The following is a 23,650-nucleotide window of genomic DNA, read 5'->3' as shown; positions in this document are numbered from 1 at the left end:
GGAGGCCCTGCCCTTCCCAGGGATTACGCCTCTGTCAAGGTCTCTAGGGCAGTGCAGAGAGGGGCTGCAGCCCACCTGGAGGCCTCAGTCTAAGGAAGAGGCACAGCAATCCCATGCTTAGTGAGCTGCAGGTCTGCGGAAGAAGATTGGACTGTGGGTCTGTGCACATGAGTGTGTGGGGCAGTCATCATTGCTGACATTCCTTCCACGGGGCCCTGGTGTCCACCTGCCTCTTCTTTGGGTCCTGAGAGTAGACACGTGGTAAGTTTTATCTCCGTTTTCCAGATAGGAAAACTGAGGCCTAAAAGGACACATCTGGCTCAAGGCTTCAGAAGAGCCAGGGCTGGATCCTGGCACTCAGTCTAGGTGGAGAGGGACATTCACCCGAGTGGTCAGGGAGGACTCCCTGGTAGAGGTGGCTCTGGAGGTGCCACAATCCTGGGGTGCAGCCTTGAGTTTTCTGCTATTTACAGCAAGGCTGTAATCTAGGGGAGGGCTGGCCATGGCTGGTGCTCTGCTTCAGCAGAGGCTACAGCTGTTCTCTGAGCTTTGGGTGACTGTTGGGGGACCGACACAGGCCACCTAGGCCAGGGTGGGGAGTGGCCCCCTTGTCCACTCACCAGTTATCTTCCCCTGGGCTGGGGTCAGCCTGACACAGGCCCTCTAGCTCACCTCTCTTGGGCTTTGTTCATGTCTGTATCTCTCCGTCTGTTTCTTACTACCCTTCTCCTGCCCTATCTTTTCTTCCTTCTCCTTCAGAAGACTGCGAAGGCACCGAGGTGGGAGGTGGCAGGCCAGCTGAAATATAATCAGAATAATTAAATAGCAATTTATTTTAAATCATCGCCTCCCCCAGAGCTGGGAGAATAATTGGCCAGCCTGTCATGAGAGAAGCAGGAGACCTGTGGGCTGCCACCACTGCCAAGTTTGGTTCACATGCCCTTAGCAGCAAGTGGCCTCCACTGTGCCTGCTCCCCCACACCCCTCACCTGCCCCAGCCTAGTCCTCTGTTTTGCCATCTGCCCCTTCCGCTTCACCTACAATTCCACACTTGGCACACCTCCAACCCCAACATGATGGCTGCTCTGCTGAGCTAGTGGGGGGACAGTAGATTGCTCATAGGTATCCAGTGGAACCAGATTTATCCAGGCAGTCTGCCTGGTGGAGGCAGCCTACAGCTGGGCTTTGATGGCAAAATGCCTCCATAGCAGTGGTAAGAACAACACCACAGAGGCAGATATTGGGAGGCCCCTATTAGGCCTTGGCCTCCCTGGACCTGCTCCTGTCTGCTCTGGAACAAATCCTGCCTCCTTCCCTCCTTGCCCTTCTGCAGGGTCCAGCCGCCCACACCCACCCATGCCCTCCGAGGGTAAACCTGCAGTGTCACCTGTCTCTGGTTTTTTGATTTGTTTAATTATAGATGAGTTTTCTGCATAATTTATTCCAAAAGCCTGGATTATACTGTACAATTAAATCACATTCTGATCAACAACTTTGCGTATAAAATTAACAACTGGCAACAGTTTAATCTGTGCTGCTGCATCTGCACATAGGCTCTTTCCTTTTTTCCCCTCATCCCTCTCCCCCTCTCCCCTTCTCTGGGCTTCTCCTACCCCCTCCCCCTGCCCTGCCCCTCCCCTCTGGGGGAGCCTGTGCAGCTCAGAGCTGGAGGCCCCCAGAGTGGGCTCTGTAGTTTGACCAGGGCCTCCCCCGGGTTCTAACTGGGGTCTCAGTGGTTCTGCCTGCCAAAGGGGGTCCTCATCCCCAGCTCCTCACCATACATGTGGATGACCTTGCTCCCTTGCCTGATAGTGACAAGGCCTCTTCTTTCACTTACTCTTCTCAGTTCTGAAGCGTGCCCTGGAGAGCAAGGCCTGGCGTCCTGCAGCACCTCGGTCTTCTTCCCGCTGGGCTGCCCTCAGCCTGCCCTCAGCCTGCCAGGCCTGGGACGAGTGTACCTCTGCCCTTTGCCCACTCCTGGCCTCTCTTAGCCATTAGGGGAATCCTTTCTACACTGCCTCCCTCCACATCCTTCTCCCCAAGTGCAGGCATTCCTAGGGGATTTTATAAACACCGAGGGCTGTATTGGATGGGCTTCTAGCCTCCCGGAGTGCCTGGTAAGTATGCCAGACATCAAGGCTGCCACGTAGATTTGGCCATTGACACTATTCAGCCAGTCATTTCCCCTATTTACAGACCAGAATGCTGAGATTTGAAGGGAGCTCAATCCAGGGGCACCTGGGTGGCTCAGTTGGTTGGGCAGCCGACTTCGGCTCAGGTCATGATCTCACAGTTTGTGAGTTCGAGCCCCGCATTGGGGGGCACAGAGCCCGACAGCTCAGAGCCTAGAACCTACTTCAGATTCTATGTCTCCCCCTCTCTCTGCCCCTCCCCTGCTCACGCTCTGTGTCTCTCTGTCTCTCAATAAATAAACGTTAAAAAAAAAATTGAACGGAGCTCAATCCTCCCCCTCCCCCCCAGGTCACACAGCCAGCCACTGGTGCAGGAGGCTGCCCAGAAGCTGCCTTGTCCTGGAAGGGTGGGGTCAGGGAGCTGATGGAGCCAGGAGGACAGGTCTGGCTTCTTCCTAAGTATGTGGCCCCGCACCCATCCTTGCCAAGGGCCTCAGTTTTTTAGCTTATGGAATGGGGGCCCAGTGCCTGCACCTCCCTGGGTTCAGGCACATGGAGGTTACAGGGATGCAAGGCTCTGTCCTCAGCCTCTCCCTCTCCTGCCCATGCCAGTCATCCTGAGGGCTGCAGCCCCTGGCTGCACGTGCCTCCTCCCAGACACTCTCTCTCCTCCCTGTCTTGCTAATTTGGCACTTAGAGACACTTGGAGATAAGCAGTGTCATCTCGATGAAGAGCATGGAAAATCACAGGGATGTAGGGAGCCAGCAGGTGGGCCTACCCTGTTGGGAGGGTGACCCACGGGCAACACTGTCTGACCAGGGAAGCGTTGCAGAGCTAGGCACCTGGACCCAGGCTAAAGGGAGCCCAGACAAGATTTGGTCAGCTTGCCTTTGACCCAGCAGGTCCGTGGATCCTGATATATCCCCCATACTTCCAAATCCCCCATGCCATTCTGCTAGAAAGAGTATGACTGTATCTGGCTAAGGTTAGCCTTGGCTTGGTGGGTGGTTTCTCCAGCCTTCAGACAGGAACTCTATAGGTGCATAGTTGACTCCTGGCCTCATTAGTCCCTTTTGTCACCCTTTGGAGCCAGCACTGGTACCCTAGCCAAACCCTGGAACCCACAGAATCTCTTCTGACAGTGAAATGATTTATCTATCATGTTCTTTTTATTTCACTTATTTATTTTTTTTAACATTTATTTATTTTTGAGAGACAGAGCGTGAGTGGGGGAGGAACAGAGCAAGAGGAATACACAGAATCTGAAGCAAGCTCCAGGCTCTGAGCTGTCAGCACAGAGCCCAATGTGGGACTCGAACTCATGGACCATGAGACCATGACCTGAGCCAAAGTCAGACGCTTAACCGACTGAGCCACCCAGGTGCCCCTATCATGTTCTTTTTAATACTGAGACATACATATTGCCTTCCTAATTGGGTTTGGTTTAGGTGAATAATTAGAGTAACTTATTTTCCCTGGCATTATGTATCTGGGGCCTGGGGTCTGTCCGTCGGGCCCAGGGTGCCAGACCAAGGGCTAGAGCCACCCCTAGATCCCAGGAGGATGTGTTGTGTCCTGATGTGTCATGGGTGGACCAGTCCCTGTGGCCTACAGCAGAGTCTAGAGCTGTTTAGTCTGGGAGTGGAAGTGGGAAGATCATATGTGCTTGTGAGCATGAGTGTGTGTGTGTGCGCGTATATGAGTGTGAATGAGAGAGTGGGAGGGAGGAAGGGAAGGAAAGAGTGTGTGTGTCTTGGGAGGAATTCGACTTTATCCTGAGATTTGGCTCTTCTAAATTCTTTTAGTGTTGAAATAGTCTGTTTAGATGAAATGATGGTGATTGTAATAATAATGTGTTGTCTGAACAAAATAAAAACTTGGCATCCGTGTCTGTTCTTCCAATTAATTTTCTTTTACTTATCTGTGAGATCCTAGAATGAGAGACCTATAGATACAGTAGGAAAGAGTCAACAGCCTGGGGCTGAATCAGTGGTGTGCTAGTAAATGTTTACAAGTCACTTTCCAGGGGGAAAAAACTGTGATTTGTAGCATTTACTGATTTCTGCAGTATAAATATTCCCACTATGGCCAATTTCAAGTTCTCAAAGTGACAGTCCTGAATGCAGAGCAGGGAGGAAGTGCACACTCTTGGCCCTTGGTGACTCTAGCATATGCGTGCATCAACTTCTGTGTTCACTTCTTGGGTAGGTGATCTTGGGCTAGTCACAAAAAGCCCCTGTGTCTCAGTTTCCTCATCTGTAAATTGGGGATGATAACGTTTGCTTCTTTGTGAGGGCTAAAGCGAGAGAGCAGGTGGCATGCCGGCACCATTCCATGTGCATAATGGGTGCCCTTGTACATATTAGTCCCAGGAAGGATTATGATTGGCATTCTTCCCCTAGACCAGTGAATGGCTGAGGTCAGGGCCAGGGCAGAGCTAATGGTTCCCTTTGGAGAGCAGCTCCTTGACCTCACCCATTTTTGTACCTAGCTGGACACAGGACTGTGCAGCAACCCATCTCAACATTAGCCCCCCCGGGGCTCTGTCTCAGGAGCACAAAACAGCCACCTGCCCCACTGTCCATCCACAGCCAGGGCCAAGCAATCAGCACCTGGTACACAGGCGCAGGGGCCAAGCGAGCCCTCCATTCTCTGCTGGGCTTTGCCCTCCTCCTGGCTAGCAGCTGATGCCTGATTGCCCTTTGTGGCCTGGTCTGCAGCCTGGCCTCCTCCTGGGCGTGGGGTTAGTTTTTCCCCATGGTGGGGAGTGGAGGTGGGCATCAGGCTGTGGCTCAGCCAGCAACAAGCTGAAGCTAATACCTATTTCTTTTGATGTTGATTTTTTTTTCCATCATGGTCCTGACATTCAGCTTGGCAAATTGCAATTAGTGATCCGCCTGCCTCCTGCTCCAAGTTCCCATGCCAACCGACCCGGGCACACACAATGGCACAGGCCCAGCCCCCCAGCCACAGGCCTGAAGATGGATGTGGGGCAGGGGGCTGGGGTGGTGGCTTAAGCTTTTCTGACCCAGGGAGCTAGCAGAGTCCTGGCCCTGAGTGGCACTGGGGAGTGTAAGGGAGGTAGCAGGCCCAGGGCCAGACACAACCTCCTGGATCCTATGGCTTCTGGGTCCCTCCTCCAGAGGCTGGGGGGCTGGTATCACCCAACTTGTATCTTGCCCTGTGGACTGTGCTTAACCCGTGGTGTATTTAAATCTCTGTGGTAACCCTCCTATGAGCCCTCCCTGGAACGGCCTTGTTCTGCATCTGGTGGGTTGAGGAAGTTGAGATGCCTTTTCAGATGCATTGGCGCAGAGGCCTGTGTCACAGCAGAGAACACCTTTGGAAGTGTGGAGAACATCTCTCTGGCTGGCTTTTGTCAAGGACCGCTATGATTTTGCTCACCTGATCTCGTACTGCCTGAAGGAAGGGTCACAGGTTAGAACCTGGGCCAAGCCTCTCCCCAGATGCCATTCCTGTTCATGCATGTGGGCTGAGAATACTGAGCTGTGTGGCCATCTGTCCATCCTGTCCACTCACAAATATTCCTGTGCAACACCCTTCACCACCTGCTTTCATGTCCTTCTCATACCCTGTGAGGTGGCCCTAAATTATACCCAATTTCTAGAGGAGGAAACTGAGACACAGATAGGGTAGTATGAGTTCACAGTAACACCAGTATGAAGGAGACCTGCTCAGGCAGGTGGCTTAGGTGAAAGACTCATGAGGCTTGCCAGGCCTCCAGAAAGGGGTGGGACAGTCTGAACTGGACCTGTGGGTGGCCAGTTCATGCAGGGTGTGTACGTATGAGCTTCAGATAGCATCTGTTTGCCCGGGTGCTGGAAAGGTGAGGGCTGTCTCTGCCTCAGGTTCTCCAAATCCTTCTCAGTTGAGGCGTCCGGGGGGCTGGGAGGGGGGCAGGCAGGGATCTGCCCCCAGCTACACAATGACTTGGTGGTGACAGCAGTGACTCCTGTTCCCTCCCCTTCCTCAGGCCCCACCCAGCCTTGGGGACAGGAGACTCTGAGATCCTAGCCCCCGCGTGGCTCACTCATGTCCCCCTCTTCCCTGGTGTCCAAAGTCCCCATGTTCAGAGCATCCACATCAAGGGCTAGCTCTTCACAGTGAAAAATAGTCTCCCTGCAGGCTTCTTGGAGCTGCTGGACTCCCTCAGTGCATTTAAACTACAATCTGCTCTCCTCCCCGGCTGTCCAACAGTACGTGAGGAGAGCCTGGGCCACCAGGTCTAGTCTTCAAAAGGAATCATAGGCTCACTCTGCTTCCTAGCCTCTGTTTCTCCTCTAGTGAAAATTGAGTTCTGAAGGAGTGGCTGCTACTGGTCATGCCCCAGGTCACTCGGTGCTGGGCTGTCCCAGCACTGTGAGGGGGGGCCCTCCTGACACCTTTCTCCTCTATGCACACAGGATGCAGCACTGGGCCCGGCGCCTGGAGCAAGAGATCGATGGCGTGATGCGGATTTTTGGGGGCGTCCAGCAGCTCCGTGAGGTAAGCCCTGGTACCCTTTGCTTTCTGCTCAGAGACCCTTTTCTTTTTTTTTTTTTTTTTTTCGTTTTATTTATTTTTGAGACAGAGAGAGACAGAGCATGAACGGGGGAGGGTCAGAGAGAGAGGGAGACACAGAATCAGAAGCAGGCTCCAGGCTCTGAGCCATCAGCCCAGAGCCCGACGCGGGGCTCGAACTCACGGACCGTGAGATCGTGACCTGAGCTGAAGTCGGACGCTCAACCGACTGAGCCACCCAGGCGCCCCCAGAGACCCTTTTCTGAGTGGGAGTGAGAGAAGGACTTCAGAAATAAGGAGTGAGGAAGGTTTGGCATGGTGGGACACTGCTGGGCCCATGGGGGCAGGTAGGGAAGTAACTAGAAAATCAGTGGCTCCTCCAGGTCTTGGTCTGCTCTTCCCAGTACTGAGCAGTATCCAGTGAGCTCTGATGTCGGGGTGTTGGGCTTTCGGGTTTTCAGGTGGGTGAGGTCTGTGTTTGAGGCAGCACCTGAGGCAGGAGGGCAGGCCCTGGAGGGTGCAGGATGCAGTTGTGCATGGAGGCTGAGGACTGTCCATGCAATGAGTGGGGTGGCCAGGCCAAACAACAATGGAGAGCAGTGCTGGCTGCTCAAGGTGCTGTAGCAGGAGATGGGTTGAAAGCCTGTGCTTGGCAAGTTGAGGGATCAGGGCAGGAGGGGTGATTGATTAGGCGCCAGCGACCACATTCATCCTCGGAGATTATGTTAATGTTTGAAATAGTGATGTGAAGAGCAGGCCATCCGTCACCCCCAGAAGGCTGCAAAATGTGTCGCTGTCAGGTTCCTGAGCCGTCGCTCTTTGTGTGGAGATGCAGAAGCTCTGAGAGCTGAGCTCTTGGAGTGCTTGGGGGGACTCCCAGGGACCTGTGGGACTTTGGGAGCTCGTTGCTAGAGGCTTGGGCCAGGACGCCTGACAAGAACCGAGCAGGGGATTAACAGGGTTCTTCTGCCCATGGTTGTCCCGGGAACAGCAGAGTAAACAGTTACTGTAGGTGGTTTAGCCAAGAGTCCAGGTCTTGACCCAGTGATTAGATATGCCTCTGTTTGTGTCATCCCTCTTGGTCAGGACTGGGATCAGCAGGTGTCACCTCTATGGGGAAGCTACCATGGGGTTTTGTCCTTGGTCCTTTCCCCCTGCTTGGCTTATAGCAGGCACTCAGGAAATAGGGGTGGCAGTGAGTATGTTGACACTGGCTGTGGATGTAGGACCTCTGGCACAAATGGGCCGATCAGGGGTGGCTAACAAGGTGGTAGCATGACAAGGAGAGAGAGTCCAGGTCTGAAGATCTCAGCCCCCAATTTGCTGGGTGTGCTCCCCGTAGTGGCCCAACCTCTCTGAACCTCCCAGCCCTGATTGCTGGGCTTGAATTGTAGTAACCCCCATCCCACTCTTCCTGTGAACTCTCAGTGACTCGGCCGTACTTGGAGGCCAGCAGAGCTTCCCAGAGAAGGCACTGTAGGAAAAGCTGTTCCAGAACAGAAGTGAATTTATGCTCAGGCATAGCACCCGGCACTAACTAGGTTCTAAGTGGGCACTGCCAAGTGTAGCCTTGTAGGTTAATGAAGAAATGATAGTTCCCTAGAATGTGTGCAAAGTACCTTTCCAAGTTTTGTATTGTAACATAAGATGTACCCCACATAAGGAGTTAACTATGCACCTCCGGTCAAGAACCTTCCACGCTTCAAATTCTCAGTGTGAGGACATTATTTATTTTATAGTCATGGACAACTCAGACCCTGATAGTTTGCCAGCGAGAAAATAATGCACACGTTTCATGCATGCGATTTGGTTTTGTCTAAACAATTGAGCTCCCTGGCTGGTGAGAACCAGAGATAGAAGCCTAGCTCAGCACCCCTACTGTGTGCTCCTGGGAGAGTCCTGGACCCTCTCTGATTCTCATTCTTGGTCCATGGCATAGCTGGGAGGTCTGGCTAGAGGACAAGGTGGTGAGAATAGCAGTGGATAGGTTGACACAGATACACCCCCTTTTCTAGAAATATGAATTCCCCTTACTGATCATTTTCATTCCTAGGATGTGTTGATCATTTCCTTTCTGATGGGAATTGAGTGATTCCAGACACTTTCGTCAAGGAGCACATTTTGCCCCACCCCCACCTGGCCAGCCATAACCAAAGTCAGGCAGCCAGCTGTGGCAGACCTGAGACTTGGGATGGGACTCCTGACTCCTGTTCCAGGGTGCTGCTCCCCCCTCTGGTTGCACCTCTTGGAAGAGTGGGCAGGATGAACCTGGGGAAGTGAGGAGCTGGGCTAGAGCAGGGGCCATGCTTGGTGTAGCTGTGGCCAGCCTGGCCGCAGGCAGAGGAGTGCTGACCTGGTATTCCTGGCTGGCTCCTCCTGGCATCCCTCTCCCTACCGATGGGTGCCAGCTCTCCAGCGGCTCTCTGTCCTGCTCCAGTTTTTTCTCACTGCTACCTCAGCCTCTTCCCGCTGACAGCTCTGGGCCTGTTTCTTGGCACTGGACACTCTGGCGAGGTGGGCGGCAGGGAAGCAGGTGAAGAATTCTAGAGGAAAAGGACAATCCCACGGGAGCGGGAGGCAGCCAGCCTCCCCACCCCCTACAGCCCATCCCAAATCTGACTGAGTCACCATGGCTCTCCTTCAAATGCACGTGAGAGGGCCCATGTACCCAGCCTATGCCCAGCTCCGATGGGTCAGGAGGATGCTTGCAGCAGAGCCCTGACCCAACTGCAGACGCTCCCGGGGATCCTGGCACCAGCTCTGCCAAGCTGACAGCCTCATTTCCCAGTGGCCTCCCCAGGTCTCCCTGAGCTGATTCCGTGCCACCTACAGCCAGGGTGTCCTGACATCTGGGCCCCCTTGGCCTTCTTCTGCTGCATGGCTGTCCTCTCCCCCTACCCTAGTCCTAGAGGCTGCCCCACTCCCAGAAGCTGGGCGCTGCAAGAGCTGGCAGCTGCAAGAGTCCAGAAACTGCAGACAGTGGCATTTGGGAGCATTTTCCTTGACTTGGCACTTTCTTCCTCCTGACCTCATCACAACCCCGTGGGGGCATGGCTAGGTGCAGACTGGGGCCCACTTACAGGTTAGAAGCCATGGCACACCTAGGTGGGATGTGGGGGCTCTGTGAAGACCGCATCATGTTTCCTCATCTAAGCCCAGGTCCAGCACACAGTGGGAGCTCCTGCTGTGGCCTGGTTCTCACATGTCATTCCCACCCCCATGCTTAGCCGGACACTCCTAAGCCATGCCAGCCCTGGGTACCCCAGCCCCACCTCACCCCAAGCCCTGGTCTACTCCTGATGTGAACAGGCCACGAAAGTGTGGACTGTATACTCTGTGCCCTCCAGAACCCCTGGAGGCTGATGATGGTCTCCCAAGCTCCTACTCTGCCCTCCCCCATCACCACCATATTGTCCCCATCCTCTGGGGCGAGGTGGGGGGGGGGGGGCGCAGGGAAGAGCAGAGAGCATATGCTTGGGCTCTGAACTCATTTACATAATGAGGCTGATCAGGATGAATAATTCATCAGGTGCCTGGGGGTGCATGGGGGAGGATGTGGAGATGGCTGGTCTCCCCACTTTGAAGACCAGGTCACTCTGACGGGTATAGCCAGAGACCTACTGACTTTTGACTGGGTGTCCAGGTAGAAGGGGAACAACTCTGGGGACCTTATGGGAAAGCAAAGCTGGAGAGATTGTAGTCAGACATGAGGAAGCATCAGTGGCTCATCAGGTGTGTGTCATCCTGAGATGGGTTTCTGACCTGGGTGAGACACCTTCTTTGCAGAGTTTCTAAAGAAAGAAGTAAGAAGATCCTCTCTCTGGGGTGAGGGAGGGCTTCCTGACCAGAGCTGGGCTGGGAACTGAGACCTGGGATGATCATGCCTGGGGTCCACAGGCCATCCTCTGAGAAGTGTCAAGTCAAGTCTAGACCCATCGGGGCCTTTCTCATTCCACATCAACCCCTCCTGCCTCGCCTCCTGATTGGGGCAGAAATGGCTTAGAGCCCTGTCAACATCCCTGGCTGCTGCAGTTCCATGATGGCCTCAGCCTAGCTGCATGCTGCTAATTACTCCTGTAGTCCTTTCATATAAATGGGGAAACCAAGGTCCTGAGTGACAGTCTTCTCTAGCCAGTCCCATCCTGGAGCCCTGACAGGCCAATCTTAAGTAGTAGTGGGGATGGGGAGAAGCACCAAGCTAGAAGTGCAGGCCTGGGGCCTGCCTGGAGGAGCTACCCTGAGGCAACCCCTCCCCTAAGCCATGGAGCTACATCCACAAAAAATAGGACCCTGGGACTCAGATCCCTAACCAAATCTCCTGCTCCCCTCCCCACTGCTGTGCTTCTCTGGACTGTCATGGTGATTCAGGCCAATGGCATCCATGTGTCCTCACTTCTCTGGGTAGCCAGGAATGGCATTTTTGAACCAGTGATGGTGCCACAGTCCCAGCCCATCTTGTCTGCCCCTGGCCATCCCTGTACCCCGTCTGCTCACTGCTCCCTGGGAATGTGTAATTAATATTTGCGGAGTGCCACATCTGGAGCTGGCTCCTGGCAAGGACCAAAGTCTGGCCACATCAAGAGTGCCTTTCCTGAGGGGCTCAGCAAAGTGGAAACAGGGCCCCTTCTTAGGTGCCTTTGAGACACGCCTCCTGCTGTTTCTCCAACTCTCCCCACTGACTGGTACCACCAATTCCTGAAACTCATGCATACTCACATACTGGTTTGGGGGCGCTGGCCAACGCTGTTGTTGGCCTCCACTGGGGAGGGTCCTCTCTGGGCTTCTGGGCATTCAGGTGGGGTTAGCACTGTCCAAAAGCGCCAGGGAAGCTCAGAGCCCTAGAGGGAGCTGAGGCAGAAGAGAAAGAAGGAATCTGGGGTAGGGGGAGGTGCCAGGGAACAGAACAGCCTCTGGAGGGTCAGGAAAGGGGAACTCAAGTGATTGTGAACCCCAGACCCCATAGTTGGTCTTTCTGTCAGAGCACCGTGGTTCACATGTGCCCCCAGAGTCAGGCCTGCAGCTCCTTGGCCAGGCAGACCCCTACCCCCAACCCCTTCCCTCATCTTGGGGACCAGCACAGGTCAGAGTCAAGTGAGGGGTGGTGAGGGAGCCCCACCCAGGCTCATCATAACCTCTCCTCAAGGCTTCCAGAAGCCTCAGTCCTAGGGGCTCTGCTCTTGCTCCTCACAAAGCTGCCACCCATCCTCCAGCCACCTCCTAGTGAGTCCCAATGGAGCCCTTCTCTCTCCTGGTGAAGATGATCAGGATGTGGGGTGCGTCCGGGTGGAGGTGGGGGGTGGGGGCCGCGAGTGTGAAATATGCCGCTGGGTAGGGATTGCTGCCGCTCGCCTCCCTAAAAACCCACATATATTATTCTTTAATGGAAAGTTAATTGTCTTATTATTCCCTCCATATGGTCCTCTTGCTCGGCACCCAGCGGGGATGCATGGGGCTGAGGAGGGGCTCCTGGGAGGGCGTCTGAAACATGGTGAGGCTGCCACTTGAGCATAATTGGATACACAGAGGCAGATGCATGGAAGCCTGGCCGAAGCCTGCCTGGACCCCCTCTCTGTCTCCCCAGCGCAGGCTCCCCACTTCTTTTCCTTCCAGGCCTGTCCTGGGGGGGTGGTGCCTCTTCTGCCCCTCCCCCCACTTAAGGTCTGGGATGCTCTCTTCTGAGTACTGTGTGGTGAGAGAGGGAGCCTGTGTATCCTCCTGCCTGCCCCCTCCCCCCACACACTCCTTTGTCGCCTACAGGAGAAAATTCCATTTTTGAAGCTTTTCAAAAGCCGTTTAATCTGTGGCAGGAACTCCTGCCTGAGGGCCAGCTGACTGGCTTGGGTCTCCGGCAACCCTTCCACACACCCTCCCATCAGAGAAGGGGTGCAGGGAGGTCAGTGTGGGGGAAGGGCTGCCCTGAGACACTTTGCCCAGGGGCCCTGGCTTATAGTTGGCCATCCCTTCCATGGGGACCAGCTGCTAGAGCCTCCCCGACCCCAAGGGCTCCTCCAGGACTGCTAAGGCTGAGCCAGTACCCTTCTCAGCCCCTGTCTTCTCCCAGGCCTCTCCTCTTCCTACTCCCCACAGAGTGTGAGGATGTTAGGTCAGAAAGACCTCACAGCAGGTGGAGGATGCCGTGACAGAAAGGCCCCCAGAAGGGCCTGAGTGGGTGTTTGCCTCCGTGGCCAATTCAGAGCCTCTTGCTCCTGGAGTCTTAGAGGGGGAGGCTGGAGCAGGGAGCCCTGCTAGGAGGCTTCTGGAGTTCTGGCACAGTCTTAGTGAGGAGCTGCTGCCCAGGTGCCTGTGGAGGTCGTGGGTGTGGTGGGGACAGGTCTGTGGGAGAGGCCTCTCTGGGTGGGATCAGCACACCCATGGCTGGTGGTACAGGCATGGGAGAGTGACCATCAGCTTCCAGCTTGTGTCAGGAGGTCACTGTGGGGCCACATCCAAGGTCAGTTCCAGAGGATAGGGACCAGCTCAGATCTGGAGAAGAGAGTTGTGCATTCCTAAGGTGAGATCTGCCTGAGGTCCTGTAGCTGGTAAGTGGCAGAACTGGAGTTTGAACCTGGAACCTGTGCCATGGGCAGCAACCCCGTGGTGGGTGGTGGTGGAAAGACTGGAGAGGGCAGGAATGGCGGGGCTGGGTCTTCCCACACTGAGGGACCCAAGGCCTGTTGTCCTGCCCCTCTAAATCTTGCTTCCCCCATTTGTGAAATAGGAACCCGAGTGCCTCTATTCTCATGGGAGATGAGAGGATCTTAAGGGACCAGGGACAAGGAAAGGCTGCAAACAGAGTCCTGCAAATGTGGGGGTACCTTTATGCGCCCCTCCCCCCATCTATCAGATGCTTCCCCTTCTAGGAATTGGTCACAGTTTGGGGAAGTTCAGATGCCCAAGGTGTCCCCTTTGCTTGTCTCAGCCCAGGAATTTGGAAATCCGTTTTCTCCTCCCTGCTGCGAGTCTGTTCTAGCTGCTATAGCAGAATACCATAGACGGGTGGCTTATAAACAACAGAATGTATTTTTAATGGTTCTGGAGGCTGAAATTCCAATATCAAGGTGTCAACAGATTTGGTGTCTGGTGAAGGCCCACTTCATGGTTCGTAGACTTCATGGTTTGTAGACAGCTCTCTTCTTGCCATGTCCTCACATGATGGGAGGGTGAAGGATCTTTCTGGGGTCTGGAATAAGGACACTAATCCCATTTACAAGGGCTCTGTCCTTATGACCTAATCACTTCCCATAGAGCCCACCTCCAGATACCATCATGTTGGGATTAGGTTGCAACATATGGATTTGGGGGCAACACAAATATTCAGTCTTTAGCACTGGCTGACCATGACATCTTTTGGGAACCTTACAGGGAGAGGCACAAAAGCCACCAGGGCTTGAAGAAACAGGGCCTATGGGCCAGGGAAAGGTGAGTGGTTTCTTGGGCCAGGAACCTAGGGAGGCAGCTGCAGAGGCATCCCTAGGGAGGAGGCCGGCAGAAGTGAAGGGAAGGTCCCCTATACCCCAGAAGAGGCCTGTGTGTCGGTTTCTCAAATCAGTCAGCCAGTTGGCAGCTTGTCTCCAGGCCTGGTGGATTGGGCATGGGGCTTGGCTGGCAGTAGAGTAGAGGTGGTAGGAAACCACTGATCTCTGGGCCAGCCCCAGGTACTGGCACTGGGGATAGGGTGATGGGTCAGGAAATGGTGTGGCCAAGGCCAGGGCTGAGGATCATGGGTTCTTGATCCTCAGCTCCAGGGATGTGTGAAAGATTCTCTGATCAGGGCCCGTCAGTTTATTTTTTTATTTTTATTTTTTAAACTTAATTATTTAAGTCATCTCTACAGCCAGCACTGGGCTCGAACCCACAACTCCAGTTGCATGCTCCTCCAGCTGAGCCAGCCAGGCATGAGGTCCCTCAGTTTAAAGAAGAGACGATCTCAGAGGCATGGTCAGAACCTCACCAGGCAGACAGAGTGCCTCTGTCTGGAAGTTTTGGTTGAGAACCTATGGCTTTACACAATACTCCTTTCCTGAAGTGGATGCCCCACAATCCTTCCATCTTGGGAGTCTAAGATGTTTGTCTGCTAGACTTTCCTAATGCAAGACACCCTCACTCCCCGCCCCACACACACAGTAAGACTGTTCTGGTGAATACCCTAGCTCTCTCCTGGGGTCCCCAGACATGCTGGCCTTGTAGCCAGGACAGCTGGGGGTCAGCTCCGATGGGGGCTGATATTTGCAGATTGTTGAGAAGAGGCCAGGATCTGCTTCCCTCCCCGCTGGCCTCTGCAGTCACCTCGGGAGAGCAATGGGGCTGCATGTCCAGAGCCAGGAGCTGGTGTGGATGATCAGGGGTGGGAGATGGGGGATGGGGGTAGAGGACCAAATGGGTTTCCATGCTGGGCCCCTGGGGATGGCTGACCCGATCTGCATTCCTCCCTGCTCCTCTACGCCCATGCATTGCTGGATCGGTGGCAGCCACGGGGACACTTGCCTGAGATTTGTGGAGCCCCAAGCATTTGGCAGAGGCAGAGAAGTAATTGGTTCTGACAAACCACAGCCGGCCCCAGGGGCAGCATGAGCAGCATTTACCACGACCAGGCAGGAGATGCAAGCTCAGCCTGGCCTCCCTCCACCTTCTCTGAGCATGGCTCTCCAGTCCTTGTGAGCAAAGATCTAGAGTTTGGAGAAGGTTATAGAGCCTTAAACCTCCTGTCTTTCACATACCTCTCTCCTGGCCCTGGGACCTGGTTCACATACCTCTCTCCGGGCTCTGCAGGGCAGCTAGCTGGCTACTTGTATGTGTGGGTGGAGGCAGGGGGTAGATCCTGGACAGACTCCTCAGACCCCTCCTTGTCCATCCTTGGGTTCTTATGAATCAGGGAGCCCTAAGGCTCGAGCATCCTGGGGTCAGAGTGTGGGATCGGGGGCTGGGCCCCACCTAAGAGGATGTACAGTCTGGGTGGAGAAGCAGGCTGCACACGCATGGGATGCACATATACACACATGCCTGCAGTGTACAGATATGCATCTGTGTGCCCACAGGCTGGCATGGAGTAGGTGTTAGCTAGTAACTGCTCGATGGATAAACAAAGTGGCAGGCATCTGAGGACTGAGAGGGGGAAGTCCAGGGCTCTGACTGTCCCACAGGACCATGGGAACCTTTCAGCCCCACATGGGGAAACAGACTCTGCATCAAGATAGACCTGCAGTGCCAGATGCCCCCAGACAGGTAGGCTGACATGGGGTCTGCCAGGCTTGGTCCCCCTATGTGAGGGAATGGAGGGTGTGGGGGCCGTGAAAAAGGGCTCAAGAGAAGAGACAGCTGCAAGATGTGTTGGCACCCAGATATCAGGCTGGGGTGGGAGATGATGGGCTGTTCCCAGAGTGACTTAAAGGCCTGGTCAAGGTGTGTGGCCTGGGCAGGGGGAGCAGGGAGACTTTGGGCCACCCAGCCATTGCTGTGCCTGCCCCATTCCCACTAGACATCCTAGCTTCTCTCTCTCGTCCACTTGCCACTCTCCTCACTTACCCCCATCCCCTCTGGGTCTGACCCCAGTTTTAAACCCAACCCACAGCTCCCTCCCTCAGGAAGCCCTCCAGGTTGGGGCTGAGGCCAGTGATGTCTGGTGTCCCCACTCCCTTCTACTTTTCCATCCTTTGGGTACACAGAGAAGACAGGAGCTGCCAGGAGCCTCTGATGGGCATTATATGGGGTAGGGAGATCATGACCAGAAAGCAGGGTCATGCCCAGGCCTCCCCAGAGTCCACCGGCACAGGGCAGTCAGACCTAGAAGGCAGGCAGCCCCCTGTGATTGATTCTTGGTCCCTTGACTCACTGGGAGACACCTCTCTGACCTATAGAGGTTTGTGTAAGGTGGAGTGTGACTGACCACGTGTGGGAGAGGACAGGAGCGTGATGCTGCATGTGGGATGTGAGTATGTGCACGCACAGAAGAGAACCCACAAACCTGCATGTGTGCTGTGTGTGGGGGCGTGAGCAGGTATGCACGTGCATGTGCTCAGGAAAGCATGTGTGCTTCATGGGGGGTGTGACCAGGCAAGTGTGCATATGCACGCATGTGTATGTGGCTGAGCTCTGTATGGAGGTGGGAGCAGGCATGCTTACAGAGCAGGGTGGGCCTGCGAGGAGGCAGGTGCCAGGAGCTCTGTGTCAGGCGAGAACTACTTAACTGGTTAATTAGTGAAGCTGAGAAATCTCATCTGTGGGTGAGGAGCTCACATTCATGCACACACCATGTTCCCATGTATGGGACACATCCCCCCAAGTTACTCTGCCTGCCGCTGTGCTCAGCAACCCTACAGGGGGGACAAGGTGCTGGTCGGCTATGGATCTGTGTCCTCACACCCATGTGTGTCTGCATCCTGGGATGGGTGTTGAACCAAGTGGTCCCACTTTGGAGAGCACAGGCCTGTGCAGGCAGTCCTCATCGTCCCCAGTCCACTGCTCAGAGAGGCTGGGTGGTGAGGCCACCAGGACATTGTTCCCATTTCACAGATGACAGAGCTGTGGCCATGTGTAGGAGCTTCCTTCCTAGGTCTTGGGCATCCTGGTGAGGGAGAGTAGCCCTTCCTTCCCTGGACGGAAGCGTTACTTTCTGGAGATGGCCAAACAGTTTGGGTGTCTACAGGCTTCGAGCAGAGCTTGAGCTTCCTGGACAGGAAGCCCAGGACAGACCTCTCCCACTTACACCCACCAGGTATCTTGTCACCAGCCAGCTTCCTGCATATGCCCTGTAGGTAGACCCTGGCCTGATCCCCACCCCCCAGAAGCCTGCTGAACACCTCCCCTCTCCTGTACCCCCCCCCCATGCATCCCAGCTCCTACAGCCACATATATCTCCCTTGTGCGTGACGGTGGCTGCCCCTATTCTGAATGCTCCACTCAAGTGCAGCTCCTGAGGCGCTAATGCCGTTTGTTGGGCTTGGCCTTAAGGCCCAGAGTTTCCTGGATGACAATTCCCCACTTTCCTGCTGCCCCCAGACTCCCAGGCTCCGCTGCTGCCTGCCTCATCTTCGTGGAGGAAGACCCGGAAGCTGGGTCAAGTGGCAGCCACTTGCCTCTTGATCAGGTGTTGACGGAGGAGCCTTCATTATGCTCCATCTACAGGCACAGAATAAATTGGTGTGCAGTGAATTTATTCTTTTTAAAGAGGGACTTTCACACTGGGGAAAACTTTTTAAAAGAACATTTATATAAAAAGCAATTACCATGCCAGTAATTTTTATGTATTCTCCCCCTTCCATCTCTGCCTTTGTGTTTGAACGTGACCGCCTCCTGGGCAGCTGCAGCCTAGCTCCCTGGCCTCCTGCTACAGCTTCCCGCCTGCTGGAGTACCTCCTCCTCCGGGAAGGCTCCGGATGCAGGGCCCAGGCCCAGCAGGAGTGCAGACTCCAGAGTACGGCTGGGTGGATTTATGTTCAAAACTCGGGTGCTTTGGAAATTTCCTCTTGCATGCATCTGTGTCCCAAGGTTGCTCTATGTCCAGGGCTGGGGAGGCCCTTCCCTCTTGATGGCACTGAGCACTTAAAGGTACCTGCTTCCCAGCAGCCTCACGGCCAGTCCGTGATGGGGGAGGTGGTGGTGTGGGAACAAGTATTTTCCCTCCCGAGGAGCCACTAACGGGCATCCTGCTTCCCCAGCCATTATGCTCTCACACTTGATGCATTATGTAAATTGTCTCCGTTGCTAAGTGGTGGAGGAACTACTCAGGGGGAACGGAGGTCTGGAGCCTTCTGGGGGGGGGGGGCGGAGAAGGCAGGAGACTGGCCCTGAGAACTCACTGCTCCACATCAACGGGGGTCTGGTAGCCTCCCAGCTCAGACTAGGACCCCCAGGGCTTGAACACTGTCACCCCCTCAGATACAGCTTTTTGAGGGCTGTGGCTGTACCCATAGCAGATTGGAGCTTCCAGGAGGCCAGGGGGCTCTCTCATTGGACAGGACCGTCAGACTGGGTCTTTGCCTCTCACCTCAAACTGTCTCCCAGAGTAGGTACTTCTGCCACCTGCACGAGTCTCACCAACAGCATATATACCCATAGAACCTCCTTACAAACCCTGGGCAGAGGGACGCCTGGGTGGGTCTGTCAGTTAAGCATCCAACTTTGGCTCAGGACATGGTCTCATGGTTCATGAGTTCCAGCCCTACATTGAGCTTCATGTTGACAGTGCAGAACCTGCTTGGGATTCTCTCTCCTTCTCTTTCTGCCGCTCCCCGCTCTCAAAATAAATAAATAAACTTAAAAAAAAATAAAAAGATGGGGCACCTGGGTGGCTCAGTCAGTTAAACATCCGACTCTTGGTTTTAGCTCAGGTCATGATCTCATGGATTCGTGAGTTCAAGCCCCACATTGGGTTCTACACCGACAGTGCAGGGATTCTGTCCCTCTCCCTCTCTCTCTGCTCCTCCCCTGCTTGTTCTCTCTCTCTCTCAAAATAAATAAATAAACTTAAAAGAAAGGAAGGAAGGAAGGAAGGAAGGAAGGAAGGAAGGAAGGAAGGAACCCTTGGCAGAGCTGGGAAAGGTGTTGTCTATCCATGGGGCTGGGAGAGCCACCACCTGTCCCCTGGGGACCCTGGAGCTCCTTTTCCATGCAGTGACGCACAATGAGGCACATAAGGGTCTTGAAGGCTCCTGGGAAGGACAAGGCCTGAGTGACAAAGGGGCTCTCCCATGGTGCTTACCTGCCTTGCAATCTTCCTTTTTGAGACCCAGACCAGGGGTCTGGGTCCAATGTCTGGTTCTCTGTTCCCTGAGGGCTCCGGATTTCCTCCAGCTGAGCCCAACTCTCATCTGAGCTTATGCTTTGTGTGAAGCTCCTCTTTGCAGGTCTCACACTCATCCCCCCTCCCTCCCTGGGACCGAGGGGCCCCTGGGGTGGACATTCGTCTAGTGCAAGGAGGCCACTGTGTTGAAGGGCTGCAGGTTTTTGCATTTTCCAGGAAATTACATGAGGAGTTGGGATCCCGGGGAGTGGGTGAGAGTTTGCACAGACATTTGTGGCTTACCCAGCCCCACTTTTCAGGCAGTCCCTTCCCTCCTCAGCCCTCCCCAAGCAAGGCTGCCTGTGAGTCTGGCACAGGTTTAAGTAGAGGTCGGTGCAGAGGTAATGAGAACACCCATGGCTGCACCTTGTGGAAGATGTAGAGCTTCCTCTCCCCACCTGGTACCATCCCCCACTGTGGGCTGCTGTCCCTCAGCTTGCTTTCCGATTACCCCAACTTTGGGGAAAGGTAGAAGTGGGGGTGAGGGGTCACCCAGACCAGGGTCACTACTACTGAGTTGATGTTTTGGCCTAAGGAGCCAGGTCTGTGTACTCAGCTGATCAAGGAACTGAAACCTCGAACCCCCTTCATTTGCAGTAAGAGTAAACAGAGGTGGTGGTGATGTCAACAGAGCGCAACATCAGCTCTGCCCTTTGGAGGCTCCTGGCTGCGGGCCAGAGGTGGGAGTCAAAGCAGTCCATCTCCTGCCCCTGACTCCTCTGCCTACATTGTTCTTTTTCCTTTCTTCTTTCTCCCACATCCCCCTCCTTTCTCCCTTTATTAATATTTTTTTCTTATTCTTACATTTCTATATGGATTTTTAAAGTCAGGGTTTTAAAATCAATGTCATATATGCACATAGTATAAAGCCATGGTTTTAACAGGCATGTTGTGTTAGGAGCACAGCAGCCCCCTCCTCTCCATTTCCAACTCCCCAGAGGCTGTCACTTTCTAATCTCAGAACTCCGTATCTCTAAATGACATACTTATGTCACTACTTCACGATTGCTCAGTTTTAGGCTTTATCCACGGACACGCACTAGGGAAGAGGAGGACGTAGCTCTCCGAGCTACGTCCTCCTCTCCCTTTCTTCCCCTCTTCCCCACGCACAGTCCTATCCTTCACCCTCCCACACCATCACACCGTGATGTGGGTGGGGTTGGACTCAGTGTTGACATTGTCCTGACTTGGGCAGATGCTATTCAGAACTGTAACTCATAGTACACACTTTTGGGTACAATTTTTACATTTTTTTTCTGCAGATAACAACTGTCTGGTGTCTGCTTAGTTTTCTGTGAACCTTTGCTCATGCTGCCCCAAACCCCCTGCTCCTCTCTCTGACCTCCTGTCATACATGCAGATCCACCTGGGATTCTGTCCAGTAAACTGCCCCAGGAAGTCTTACCTGGAGCCCCCTACTTGCTCCTGCGAACACAGCCTGTGGCTCAGACTGTGCCTGGGATCTCCCTCCCCTCTCATCTGGGTTGGGATCCCTGTTTCCTGGATACCATGGGCTCCACTTCCTTGGTTTCTGATTTTCTCCCTTGTTTGGGTAGAGGACATTTTCAGTTGACTTCTTGAGGGAAGGTACGCGGGAGCTAGACTTTTGAGACTTCCATGTCTCAGAAAGCCTGCCCTCTCCCCCACACTTGGCAGAGATTTTAGTTGGGTGTGTAAGTCCAGTGTGGAAACTGTTTGCCTCAGAATTCCTAAGGCAGTGCTCCATTCCTTCCAGCTTTTTGAGTTGCTCTGGAGAGGTCCAAAGTTCATTCAGATTCCCAGTCCTTTGTACATGGGCTGATCTTTATCCTCTAGAAACTTTCTCCCCTATGCCCAGCGTTCAGAAATTCCACACTGATATACCTTAGTGGGGTTTATTTTCACTCCTTACCATTCAGTGAACACTTCAAGCTGGACACTCATGTCCTTCAGTTCTGGGAAGTTTTCTTGAATGATTTCTTTGACTATGTCCCTCCTAATATTTTCTGTTCTCTTTCTAGAACCTTTAACTCAGACTTTTTCTTTTTTTTTCTCTTTTCTCTCCAATTTTCCATTGTGTTTTTTTTTTGTCAGGAGATTCTTAATTTTATCTTCCATCCTTTCTATCAAGTTTTACATTTTGTTACCCTGTTTTTAATTTCCAGGATCTCTCTTTGATCCTTTGAAAAAATAACATCTATCTCTTGTTTCATTGTTGCGACAATGCCTGTTTGCTCTCTGAGGATGATAGTATTATAGCTTAAAAAACAAAACCAAACAAACAAACAAACAAAAAACTCCTCTGGGGACCCTGGCTGGCTTAGTTGGTAGACTATGCAACGCTTGATCTCAGGGTCATGAGTTCAAGCCCCATATTGGGCATGGAACCTACTTAAAAAACAAAACAAAAACCCAACTCCTTTGTTTTGAGGTAATTTTAGACTTACAGAGAGGTTGACAAAATAGCATAGAAATTTTCTGACCCTTCACCCAATTTCCCCATCTTGTATAACCATAATGCAAGTATCAAAGCTAAGGAGAAATTGACACTGGTACCTTATTACTAACCAAAGTGAAGACTGTATTTGAATTTCACCAGTTTTTTCTGAATTTTTTTTAACATTTTTATTCATTTTTTTGAGGGACAGAGAGAAACAGAGCATGAGCAGAGGAGGGGCAGAGAGAGGAGACACAGAATCTGAAGCAGGATCCAGGCTCCGAGCTGTCAGTACAGAGCCTGACGCGGGGCTTGAATCCATGGACCATGAGATCATGACCTGAGCCAAAATGGGCCACTTAACTGACTGAGGCACCCAGGTGCCCCTTTAATGTTTTTATTTTATTTATTTTTGGGAGAGAGAGAGCGCGCACACGAGGATGAGTCGGGGAGGGGCAGAGAGAGAGGGAGACACAGAATCTGAAGCAGGCTCCAGGCTCTGGGCTGTCAGCACAGAGCCCAACGCGGGGCTTGAACTCATAAACCGTGAGATCATGACCTGAGCTGAAGTTGGAGGCTGAGCCGGCTGAGCCGACTGAGCCACCCAGGTGCCCCGAATTTCACCAGTTTTTGTACTAATGTCATTTTTCTCTACCAGGGTTCCACATTGCATTTAGTTGCTCCTCCGGTCTGTGACAGTTTCTGTGTCTTGGTCTTTCATGATCTTGACACTTTTTAAAAAGTACTGGTCAGGGGCACCTGGGTGGCTCAGTCGGTTAAGTGTCTGACTTCGGCTCAGGCCGTGATCTCATGGTTTATGAGCTCGAGCACCATGTCGGGTTCCATGCGGACAGCTCAGAGCCTGGAGCCTGCTTCGGATTCTGTGTCTCCCTCTCTGTATCTCTGCCCCATCCCCCCTCATGCTCTGTCTCTCAAGAATGAATAAACATTTAAAAAAAATGTTTTTTAAATACTGGTCAGTTATTTTTGTTTAATATCCTTCAATTTGTGTTTGATGTTTTCCTGTGAGTAGATTGAGGTTATGCATTTTTAGGAACAACACCATAGAAATGATGTGTCCTTCTTAGCATATCACATTAGGGAGTACATGATGTCAGTATGCCTTATTATTGGTGATGTTAATTTTGATTACTTGGTTAAGATGGTGTCTGCTTGCTTCCTCCACTGCTTGTCTTACTTGTTTATTCAATTATTTATTTATATCAGTGTCAACTCATGACTCCTTATTCTGTAGGTTATAATTCATGATTGTCATTGTTTCTTTTCTTGGTCAAATCATTCCAGCTTTGGCCATTTGAGCTCTTCTAGGTTGGCTCCTTTGCCCCTCTGACATACTCTTATCCTTATTTGAATACTTCCTTACTTTCTGTTACCACAAAGATCCTCCAGGCTCATCTTGTATTTTCCCTGGAATCAGCCACTTCTCCAAGGAGTTCTGGTTCTGTTCATTGGCAAGCGGTATATAGAAATTAAGATCTGTGTGCCAAGTGTGCTCCTTGCTACTGGGGTGTCACTGCTTCCAGGCCCTCTCATGATCAGAACTGGGGAAATATATGTGCGTCTGCTACCCATGTGTACACACATACCTATGATTACATCTTTATCTATCTGTGTGTATATTCAGAACTATGAATCTATACCAAAACTTCTGACTCCAATCCAGTGCAACGAGGTTCATTCGAGTCTTCCTCCTTTCCTCTTTGTGACTTCCATCTCCAACAGTGAGAAGCCAAGTTCTTGTTATCAATAATATATTTACTTATTTCTTCAACCCTAGCATA

General features: G+C 52.9%; 1 protein-coding gene across 4 annotated transcripts in view; it reads left to right on the top strand.

Annotated features, from left to right (window-relative positions):
* Positions 1-23,650, top strand: part of CACNA2D2 (calcium voltage-gated channel auxiliary subunit alpha2delta 2) — a 142,752-nt gene that overhangs the window by 20,552 nt on the left and 98,550 nt on the right. For all 4 annotated transcript variants that reach the window (XM_060631079.3, XM_060631078.3, XM_060631081.3 and 1 more), the window contains exon 2: positions 6,558-6,639. In XM_060631079.3, the coding sequence (XP_060487062.1) occupies positions 6,558-6,639 (82 nt within the window). The remainder of the gene's footprint in view (positions 1-6,557; positions 6,640-23,650) is intronic.

Source organism: Panthera onca, chromosome A2 (genome assembly GCF_046562875.1).
Source record: "Panthera onca isolate mPanOnc1 chromosome A2, mPanOnc1 haplotype 2, whole genome shotgun sequence".
Lineage (NCBI taxonomy): Eukaryota > Metazoa > Chordata > Mammalia > Carnivora > Felidae > Panthera > Panthera onca.
Note: the sequence above shows the minus strand (reverse complement) of the source record. Positions and strands in the feature narration are given on the sequence as shown.